Here is a 12,225-nt window from a genome sequence, read left to right on the forward strand (position 1 = left end):
TAGTATTTTTATAGTAAAACCGGTCAAAATTATTTGGTGCGTTTTTCGGTTAAGCTAAAAAGAAAATACGGAACTTAATCATAAATAATAAGCCGTTTTATGAAACTAAAATTAACACACTTATCTAAGAAAAAGTTGTAAAAATACAAGCGATGCATCCAGTTTTTTCAACAGACCTTTGGCAAATAATATTTGATAGTTACATAATTCTTACGTAATTAAAGGTAATCTTTTACCGCGCAAATTGTCGATTCTCTTTATAGTTAGACGTTGAAAATTTCCGCCGGAAATACCTATTGAAAGATCTTAATAAATTACTAATTACTGTTTATGAAAGGAGTAAATTTTTATTAAATCAAATTTGTAAATGCATTGCAAGGTAACACGAACTTGTAATTAAATCCTTCCGGCTAACGCTTTTGAACCAGTCACTAACCTCAGGCACTTGCTGAATCAGTCGCTTAGTTTTTATTCATATGGCCCACGATTTTTTACCGCAGTTCTTCTTTTAAAAGGCGTCGAAAAAGCGTAGCAAATTTAAAAAATTAAGGAAAGTTTTAATTTGGTCGTATGTATGTACAAACAAAACACCGCGTTTCAAATTCTTCCTAACCTCGATGAGTTAGGAAGAAATGAGTTTAAAAAATCCTGGAAAAGCAAAAATTGTTTTTATTAAATACAGCGATTACAGTGGAAATCCTGGCAATTTGAAATTTTGATTAAACTTACTTGACTAATGTAGAAAAGAAAAAAATATTTTAATAAAATTGTTACGCATGAAAAACTAGTTTACTTACACTTTCCACACCCTAATTACAAAAAATTTACGTTTTTATGGGTCACTTGGATCGGGAATCGATAATTTTACTGTGCTCGTGCGGTCAGCTACAACTCATAGGTCAGTGGAAAACAAATGTTCATCCTTTTTGAGAGTCCATGCGAATTCCAATTGCAAATGTTTTTTTTTTTCCTACAAAACAGGGGGGTAATAAATAGTTTATAGTCATTTGAGGCTCAAACTCGCATCAGGACAAAGGATTAGATAAGCAGGTAAGTCAAGCTTGGTTAAAGGATAATTTTATTTATGTTATTTCAAAGTACTTTATATGCAGCATGGCAACAATAAAGAAGTAATACCGGACAGTGTTTTTTTTATGGACTCCTACAATGAATGTCCCAGATTTTTTCAGTTTGCCACGAAACCGGAAAAGTTCTTATCCGGATCTATTAGCGAGCTACCAGGTGAACAGAAATATAAGATGAATACTCGAAAAACATCCACACCCACACCTACACACTTGTCCGCCTCTTTATTTTTATTTCCAGCCGCAAGGTTATGGCAACAAACGTTCGTAAAATTTACTTCTGTCGCTCCTTTATTTAGTCTGCTGCTTAATGATCCCATATATATATGTACATACGTACGTACTAAGTAATGTACATATGTATAAAGCTAGTGCAGTTATTTTCGTGCTGTGCTCATGGGCGTAACCAGGTAGGGGGAGGAGGGTGCTCGAGACCCCCCTTAACTTTCAAATTTTCCTTATATATATATAAAATAGTACCCTGAAAAGCTAGCTTAATCTGGCTACGCCGATGGCTGTGCTGTTTGCCTCTGTGATGCAGAGAAAAATAAGGAGAAACAATCTCCTATGTGTTCTATAGGCGGGTAATATTTTAACACACAATTTTGTAAATTTTGAAAATCAAGATCGATACAGATTTGCCAGCATGCAACCAGACAAAAAAGGCAAAAAAAAAAGCAAAAAGTGTTCGGCACTTACTAGGGGAACAGAAATCAAATTCACCTCAGACAGCCACATCACTAGGCGCCCATAAGAAAAAAGCAGGTCACTATTAAAACCTTCTTAATACAAAATAAAACACGGCCCGTACGTACTTTTATGAGCGCCTGATACAATTTTATATGCTTATTAGAGGTGTGGAGGTGCTGCTGGCAGGCTGTTTAATTCATTGCAGAAGGCCATTTTACCAGGTGCTCATACCGAAATAGCAAGCCTCCACAAATAGCTGGACCGAACCCCCATATTCAGTTTAATGAGCGCATGTTAAATTTGTATATAAAGCAGTCAAATTAAAAACTCGCTGGGGAAGAAAGAAAAAATTTCTACATAAAAATAATGTCAGCAATTACCAGGAGAACAGGAACAAAAGTGAGGCAGTGGATTTTTGCAGCATCAGCAAAAAATATTCGTTCCATTTACCAACTCATTTCAATAAGAGTTTCCGTTCCATGATGTTTCTTATATGCATATCATATAGAGGGCGTAGTAACTCGGACCTAATTATTAAGTGGTGAACTATGTATACAAAGAAAAAAAATAACCGGTCAAAGTTGACCTTCATATGAGTTATGCGTGCCTGATTAAATTAGTTGGAGGCGTTATATTACCGGCCACGCAAAAGTCATCATCGAAAAATCTTCCGCTGGTGCAGTAATACTTTCATGCCCGCCTAATAGTTTCGGATATGTGGTGGCCATTATCAATATCGCGACATTTTTTCTTTTACCAATTTTTTAGTGTCGTCTAATTACCAGGAGAATAGGAATTGAAAGCAGGCAGGCTGGCACTCTTGAAGAGGCAGTCCGTCAAACTCTTCACCGATACATACCCGCTCGCAGGATCACCAAAATAAACTCGTTCCATTTACTGACTTGCTCCAGAAGAGTTTCGCTTCCATGATATTCCCTATATGCGTACTACATATATAGTAGAGTAGTAACGCCAGCCCAAGTTAGTATATAGTAAACTATGATCAAGAAAATACATATGTAGAAAGGGTGAAGGCGACCTCCATGTAACTTATGCGCGCCTGGTTGTTTGGCTTGGTTTATTTGGAGAGTTTGAAATGATGCACGCAAAACGCACGAACCAGATTTATTTGTATGCGCTCCGGATAATTTTCAATATGTGCCTTCTTCTGAGAGGGGCGGTCACAATTTATTTATTTTTGTCAAAAGTTGTTCGAATAGTCAACAAATTACCAGGAGAACAGAAGGCAAGTATTTTATACCGCATTTTAAAAGACACGACCGAGCGTTTTTTCTGCCCCTTCATTTCGCCTGATCGCACGATCAAAAACAAATACTTGTTTCGTTTTCTTATTCGTTCCAGCATAGTGTCTTACGTTCATGATATTCCCTATGCATTAATAAATACCAAATATGCGCATAAATGCATCCATACATACGTACATATGCGTACATACATACATAAATACTTTTGTATTTAGTTAATGTGATAAATTAGTTACTGGTGTGGTAAGCTACATATGCGCGCTTTTTGCGCGCCTGGTTGCAGGACTTGCCTTATACATACATATGCCTAACAAATTTCCCAGAGGAAGAGGGGCCCAGCCCCTACTCTCGTCTTTCATGACATCGAGTTAAAAGTTTATAATAAGCTTATTTATTTTCTAGGTAAGTTTTTTTTGTTTTTTGATATTTAAAGTAAATTTTTTCGCGCTTTAATTTTACGGAATCGCCGCGTCAATGCTCAATTCATATAGTCTTAAACACTTAGCTTTATTATTAAAAAAAATTAAATAAATTAAATATTTAATAAGTTGTTTCAATAATTTTACACAACATTGGATACTTACAAACTTCCTCATACGTCGAAATTGTCAAATAACGTCTAAAGAAATACATACGAAAAATAAGGTTTATATTTTAATCTTTATTAAATTTTTATTATCACCCCTATGCTGTAATCCGAAAGTTCGTAGTTACGAATTCGTAGCTCCGTTCCGAAAATTCGAAAATTGGTGTGCTGTAATCCGATCGTAACTATCAACGGCGTTGCCAACTAAAATAGTGAAATTCGAAGTTCTTAATCAGCTGCTTTGACAGAAACAAATCAAAATAAATATAATCGCAAGTGAACAGTGAAATTAAAAAAAAATGTTTAATCGTATTTGAAAAAGCTTTTCCTTAATTAAGTAAAATAGAATGGATTCAGTGGCCGGTGCACTTTTGTCTCAGGAGGAAGAACATGCTGCAGTCAACTGTTGCATTAATATACAAAGGAGATTGCTACAAGACAGTTCTGATCCATTTAGCTTAAATGATAAATATATGCTCCCTCTTTTTAAGGGCGTCCATTCAACTAAATATTGTGTTGCTTTAAATCTTGCAACGCTTTCCCAAAATTCCACCACATCCTCTTTAACTATTACAAAGCCTCGGGCAATGTCCGGTCTTTCGCTCATGCATTCCTCCAGTTTTTCGTATTGCGAGCGATTTGTTCTGATTGTCGACTTGATAATTTTGTAAACATTTAATAATACATTGTTTTTTATTCACACTTCAACTTACATACATATTTTTGCGTTTCCACACTTTATTTTATTGATATTTTAAAAGAATTCGCTTCGCTCCGACACCAGTTGCTCTTCGTAGAAAATTTCCGACAAATACATACAAATTACAGCTACGTCGGATTCAGGCATACCAACATTACGAATTTCGAAGATGGTCTCCGAATTTCGAAATTACGATACGGCAACGCGGATTACAGCATACCAATTTTAAGATTCGTAGCAAAATCGAATCTACGACGGATTACAGCATAGGGGTGTATAACTCTCTACAAATATACTAAAATATTCAAGAAGTGCGTATTCGTTCCTATTTTACACCCTAATGGCTTTTTTCAAAAACTAGTAAAAATATTTAATTTTCTCACAAAGTATATTTTTTTAAGTCCAAGCTTATGAGCTTATTGTTAAGTTTTAGTGTTTTTTGCTGGCTCCAATTTCTGTTAAACAGTTTTATTCGAATTGTGTGCATTAGGTCTGATATTCAATTCGTTTTTTAAACTCGTACTAGATCACTCAGATTTCATACATACATATGTACTTATGTGCATATAACAGCCGCCCTAAATTGAATGAAAAATCTAATTTCCTAATTGTCATCTTGCAAAGTGCGCGCGAATAGCACAAATCACCGTGTCAGCAAAAACAAGCGTTTCCATTCCACATGTACCTGTATTCAGTGGTCATCCCGTTAATTCCCGTAATCCCGTAATATTTTGTTGTAGCTGTAAGAGAAATTGAGAATATAATAATTAGCGTGCGCCTACACAGGTAGTAGCATATTCATATTTACATATGTACATAAATATCAATACTTATATATATGTATATGTGAATTTTCGTGTCTGCAAGCTGGGACTTGACAAAAATATTAGAGAGAATTGAGATCGACCTATTGCATTTCATAATCGCTTGATATTACTCATTTTATGCCCACAGTACCGAAAAAACAGGTATGTAGAAAAAATATGTAAATTATATTAGGCTGGGTCGTCAGTGTATATTTTAAATAAACCTTTGGTTATAAATACATACATACACATGTAAGTAATATCAATCGAATGTAAATATGCAGTACGATTTTCCGACCACTTATAAGAAATGTTTTGAACTACATAATAATGAGCCCATACTCTGAATGCCATAAATATGTATCAATGAAACTTTATTTTATGACCTGCTTAAAACTTTTTAAACTAAATCGCATTGGAAAAATATGCGAATTTAAAATCGAAAACAACTGATTTTATTTATAAAGTAAATATAATAATACGAAAATATACCTACAAATTTCTGGGACACTCAATGCCAAACGGATCATGATTAGGCAGCTACTTGTTATAACCAATCAAAGAGGAGTAATTTTAAAATTAATGTGTTTTCCTTCAAACTCTATAACATATAACATGGCGGTGGAAAACTTTGATGTTTTAGGGAAAATTTACAAGGATTAAAGTAATCTTAAATTAAAAAAAAAACTCAGGAGTTGGAATTATGATTCGTCTTGATAGGTGTGCCTTTTCAAAATACGATACTGCAGATCCAAAGGAACACATGAGTGAAATAGTACACAGAGAAAAAAGTACCCTTCTTCAAGAAAATATGAATGTAGTTTTCTCAATCTAGCAACGAAAATCTTATTCATAATATCAATAGAGAATAATTTTATACTTTCTCAGGGGAAACCAGAGACCGTAAATAAAATTTACATACATAAGTATATTAAAATTTTGAAATCAAAAACCAAGGTGTCGATAAAAATCATAGTCACTGTTTCCATTTTTCCGAAATAAAATGTTTAAACTGGCTTTGAGTCAATATATTTACTAATTTTACTAATTATTCCGACACATGAACTTTTCTTTCAAAGTTTATACTGCTGGCAAATGTAAATAGGGATTAAAATTTAAAAGCTAATTAATACAGCTAAAGTAAAATCTGTGGAAAATTAACAATAAAATACTCTTTTCGCAAAATCTATAAAGTACCCTTTTGTTTCTCAAAAAAACCTGGGTGGCAGTTATTCCAGTCCAGGACATTTCCAAAAAAGTGGAAGTGCACCTTAAAATTACCAGAATCGAAACGGTAATAGCCCGAGGTACCCACTTTAAGTTTTTTTTTACTATAATATGTAGCATATTTTAAGTGCAGTGAATTATTTAGAAAAGGACGGCATTTATTTTTTATAGATCCTTCTTTTTCATAATAAATACTAAACATTTTTTATAGATAGGCTCCTCTGGTCCTGATGGCCTCACATGTAAAATGAATTTGTTTAGTTTTCTTTTAACAAAACTATTTATTGTACCCATGTCTTATTTATGGCAAATAAACGAGGTTTATTTTTAAAGTTTATTGTATAATAAAACGTAGTTTTTTACTTGGTAACTTTTAGAATTTACGCGTTTCCATGAATACCGAAAATATATTTTCTTTCTTATTATCCAAATAGCCCTTCGCCTTTCGAGATTCGTATGAAAACGCGTCCGCGCGCTTTCTTTACTAATTTTTTTTCCATTCCTTGATTATTTAATTATATGCATCGGCATTTTCTTACTCTGACATGTCAACTGACAACTTTATGAAATATTCTTCTTGGTTGTATTAAAAGTTGCTTTTAGCGAAGGAACTAAGACTGCCAACGAATATTATATATGTATTTCTTAGTACGTATGAGTGTATGTAGTTGCAACCATACATACAAATGTATGCATTTCGAAGCTAAAGGGTTCAAAATCGATTTTTTTAACCATTTTTATGACTCGCTTTGTAGTATTGTCAAAAATTAAGCAATGAATAAACGCGGACAGTCTTTTCACTTAAATGTATTGTCACCAATTTAGACAATTGTTAAAAAGACTTGCAAGTGTTATCCGAAAATGACTTGTTTCCTGATGTCGATTCCCCTATAAAAGTGCGTCTGCTATGTTGTAAAACCATCAATTGTGCTCCGTTCTCGAACTCGAAATCATCAAGGCATCGAAAAATGTGGCCCAGGAATTGCTTCGTGCTTCGTAAGTTCTTAAGTAGTGGTACATATGTATATGATTTTCCTACTAACTTTTTGAATTCCAGTTTTTGGAGTTGTGCTATTAATCACTATAGCTATGACTCAAGCCCAGCCCCCAATTGGGGGACCCACGCCCCCAACTAGGAGACCTACGCCACCAACTAGGAGACCAACGCCCCCAACCAGGAGACCAACGCCTCCAACTAGGAGACCAACGCCCCCGACCAGGAGACCTACGCCTCCAACTAGGAGACCAACGCGCCCAACCAGAAGACCCAGGCCAACAACTATAACACCATAGTAGTATACATAAAAATTTTTAATTTTCTAAGAGCCAATTTGCGTCATAAATATGTTTAACTAATTCCTATAAAAAATAGTTTTGCTTGTAATAAAATTACGTGATTTTATATGCAACTTACTTTGTTTTAATTACAGTGGCAAATTTGTTTAAATACCTGGTCAAAAGTCGACAACTGGTGCAATTTTAGCTAAGCTTTGTTTAGTAATGTTTTGGGTTGTTTATTTTAAATTTCGCCACAAAATTTCGAAATTTATGGAAACTGAGGATCCTAATGGAGGCTGTATACGCTTAAAATAATCCCATTTTTAGCTAAACTAGTGTAGTGAAGTATTACTAGTCACCATGATACAATAATTTTTAGAAGGTAGTTTCACTTCTTCTTCTTATCCGCCATGTTAGCTATCTGACAGAAAACGTGTTTCGTATTTTTTGTTGTACCAACTTTTTCAAAAAAAAAATCCAGCTTTTGACGTTGGAAAAATAAAACAAAGAAAAGCCAAACATATAAGTAGAGAAATTTTCGAATATTTTGTAATAATTTTCTTCATAAAAAATTAACTGCTGCTTTTGTGGATATTGCTAGATGTAAGGACACAGCTATAAGAGCCACCGCACACCACAGACTTTATCGGCCGCCTATTTAAATGATAGGGCTCGCTTGAAATATGTACATGAAGATGTATGGAGGTGCGCACATTACACCAGCTTAATCGCTCTGACCAATAAGTTGTGGTGCAATGGAAAGACTAGCGAGCACATCTAAATTGGCGGCCGATAAAGTCCGTGGTGTGCGATGGTCTAATCCATTATAAACAAGAAATATTGCTGTTATATTTTCATTTTTATGATTTCATTCATGTGATTAGCAGTGGCAAAAATGTATGTATAAAATACGTATATTTATTATATATTATTAAAAATTAAGTGATCAGTTATGAAACATATACATCTTTACATGTTCTGTTAAAAAATATCTAAAATAACAAGCGATAATCCACAAGTTCTATATCGTAGCAGTGGCCACATTGCGTGTTTGTCACAGACACAGTTTATGTCAAAAATTTTTAAGTGAAACTACCTTCTAAAAATTATTGTATCATGACTAGTCACCATTAATATGTTTTCTGCTTTTTTATACCCGAGCGCACTTGTGCACAAGGGTATTATAACTTTGTTCATATAACAGTTGCTTGTAACAGGCAATACGAATCGGGATAGATATAGACATATGTATACATAAATGATTAGAATGAAAAGAGAAATCGATTAAACGGTGACTGTCTGTCCGTCCGTCCATCCGTCCGTCCGCACACGATAACTCCAGTAAAAATTGAGATATCTTGACGAAACTCGGTACGTGCGCTTCTTTTGGGCGTAGGACGGATGGAATTGAAAATGGGCAAAATCGGACAATAACCACGCCTACCTCCCATATAACGGTAATTTTCAGAAATACGAAAGCTGCAATATTTTAGTAACTACGGAAGATAATTCACTCAAAATTGATATTTACAATGGGCGGAGCCACGCCCACTTAGGATTACATGAGCATATCTTGGTAACCGCTGCACCAATTTTCTCCACAATTGGCACAGTTGTTAGCCTGGCTACAGCATACTAAATGGCAGGAAACTTTTAAAATCGGACAATAACCACGCCCACATCCCATATAACGGTAATTTGGATAAATACGCAATCTTCGATAAATCAGTAAATATTAAAGCAAATTTATTCTAAATTGATGCTTGCAACAATTCTTTACCAAGAAATACGTTTTTATAAAATTTTGGAAAATGGGCGTGGCACCGCCCACCTATGATCACATATATATATCTCGGTAACGTTTCTACCAATTTGTCCCAAACTCGGTACGGTTATTGTGCTTGCCACATAAATTCAAAGCGTTGAAAATTATTGAAATCGGACTAAAATTACGGCCGCTTCTCACATAACGGTTAATTTCAGAAATGCTTGAAACTTCAATATTTCGAAATTTAAGGACGCTAATTTACCCAAAATTGATACACCCCGGCTTACCATGTAGCGGTCGCTTTCGAAAAGGTGAAAATCATATATTTAATCTCTTAAGCGGGTTTCACTGTAGTTTTACTTTAACCTTTAATTTGATAAGTTTCAACTGTTAACACTTGAAGTCAGATATCAGTTTAACAGAAAGCTATTAAAGTGTAAAACTTGATTAATAATTTGCAAAGATAAATTTCATTATCCAAAGAGTGACGTGTGTGCTAACGACGCCGCCCATCTCACTGAGTTGATGGATTCGATTTCCATTTTTAGAGAAACTTTGTCAAAATATTTCCTGCATAGCGGCTTTATCGAATGTAGTTAATAGAATGTTAAGGTCCAATTTATGCGTTGATGGCATTATTATGTCCGAAAAAAAACTCTTGTAGGTGGGGACGGGTGGGACAGTATTTTGTGACGGGTGGTCGAGTCACTATTGAGGACACATAGTTCGTAAGTAAAATGAACACTACTGATTTGTGTAATTTTGATTGATTTGGTGTAATTTTTTGTTTTTGTGTATTTGGGCCCGCGTTCAAAATGCTCGCCTATAAAAATTAGTTTAATGGTCAGTACTGGTTAGTTCTAACTACTAATATCATAAATGCGAAAATGAGTTGGTGTGTTTGTTACGCTTTCACGGTTTAATAATTCAGCTTGATTTTGCAATATGGATGAAAGACGAAAGAAGTTTTTAGTTCGAAAACATTTTGAAGAGGGTTAATAAAGAAATAAATTACACCTGAACCAACGTAACTTTAATCTTCCCTTGCAATGGTCAAATTTTTATTTTGTACAATATTCTTTATTCAACAGGAGAGCGTGGCGCTTTTAGTCAAATATTTTTTTTTCCTGCAATATATTCTTAAAAAGAAGTGATGGACTGTCACACAGAAATTAATGATGTAACCAAATGTTTATTTGTTTTTTATAATTTATAAAAGCAAAAATTCAATTTAAACGTAAATATTTTTACGTATGTAGTATAGTTTTGGGCATACAATCGTTTAAATTTAGATAAATGTGAAATTTTAAGGAGTGTTTAGAGTTGTTTATTACAATCTTTTATTAAGTTTCACCTGCAATGCAACCAACTTTTAACAAGTTTCCCGATGAGCTAGAGCCTTGAAACTTCAAACTTAGCTCATAACCCGATGACAATGCAATATGAAAGAGGAATCCGCTAGGTGGCGCAGGTATCGATTTGAAGAAAAACCCGTATTTATGGTGCGATATGGTTCATATTTTTATATTACTGTAATGGAATGACATAACTCCACAACAACTTCAGCCGGTGCTAGGGTCGACTTTTCTGTTTTTTATTAACCACTAATAATTTGCTTACATTTTTTAATTACTTGTATTATTTTATTTTATTTTTTTTTTTGTAGTTGATAAGTGTAAAATATAATATATCAGCGCAAAGGTAAAGAAATTTAGAGTTCGAAAATATACAACACAAATAGATTTACCTTACAACCCCCAGATTTTTAGCAGAATATTTTTTGAAGACCCAAAATTACCTGCGGTTATAACAGGAATCAATGCTGATCAAATAGAAAGGTTAAACGAAGTGACTTCAAGCGGATGTATTATCTATCCAAATAAGTCAAATATGGTTTGAACCCCTGGCATCCCACGTCTTGTACAATGAATAAAATCTTAATGAATGATGCCATTGTAATGAAACACGCATTCCTACTCATTGAAAAGCTTTATGAGAAGCAGCGGAAGCACGCAAATTAAAAAAAAAAAACAATTTTAGAGAATCCGATAATAAATATATTTAGAATCGGTTACTTGTGAGTTCAAATCCTTTGAACAATAACTTAAATGAATTATTACAAAATGTAGGCAAGTCAAACAAAATATGTTTAAATAGTGTTTAAGTCGAAAATGTATTTAAAAATGGTAAACATCTGTTTAAAAATCTAATTAAATTTTAATCAGTTACTTTAATGCAATATAAAGGTAAAACCCGTATCTTTCAAACAGAGAATACAATTTTTAATTCGATCAAAAAACAACAAAGCTATAACTTCATGAAGCTGTAATTTGAAGAATACCAAGTAATAAACGTAGTGAGAACTCCTGCATATTTGTTTTGTTTACCTTTGTATCGCTGTGTTATGAACTATGAACCTAATTATATGCATTGGCTTTTTCTTACTTTGACATGTCAACTGACAACTTCATAAGATACTCTTATTGCTTGTATTAAAAGTTGCTTTTAGCGAAGGAACTAAGACTGCCAACGAATATTATATATGTATTTCTTAGTACGTATGAGTGTATGTAGTTGCAACCATACATACAAATGTATGCATTTCGAAGCTAATGGGTTCAAAATAGATTTGTTTAGCCATTTTTATGACTCGCTTTGTAGCATTGTTGAAAATTAAGCAATGAATAAACGCAGACTGTCTTTTCTCTTAAATGAATTGTCACCAATTTAGACAATGGTAAAAAGATTTGCAAGTGTTATCTGAATATATATGTCAGTCGCGGACGTGTGCGGACGTGTTTTTGCTGAGCCCTGTACTTT

General features: G+C 33.9%; 2 protein-coding genes across 2 annotated transcripts in view; both read left to right on the forward strand.

Moving 5' to 3' along the window:
• LOC118733735 overlaps positions 1-12,225 on the forward strand; it is a gene marked incomplete in the record, with an annotated part of 802,810 nt that overhangs the window by 756,422 nt on the left and 34,163 nt on the right.
• The window catches only part of LOC118733740 (extensin-like), a 24,855-nt gene that overhangs the window by 11,999 nt on the left and 631 nt on the right, over positions 1-12,225 (forward strand). Inside the window, exon 2 of the mRNA XM_036463275.1 lies at positions 7,417-7,481. Coding sequence (XP_036319168.1) covers positions 7,417-7,481 — 65 coding nt within the window. The remainder of the gene's footprint in view (positions 1-7,416; positions 7,482-12,225) is intronic.

The sequence above is a fragment of the Rhagoletis pomonella genome, unplaced genomic scaffold (genome assembly GCF_013731165.1).
Source record: "Rhagoletis pomonella isolate Grant_MI unplaced genomic scaffold, Rhpom_1.0 Rhpom_scaffold_00002, whole genome shotgun sequence".
In the NCBI taxonomy this organism is placed as follows: Eukaryota; Metazoa; Arthropoda; class Insecta; order Diptera; family Tephritidae; genus Rhagoletis; species Rhagoletis pomonella.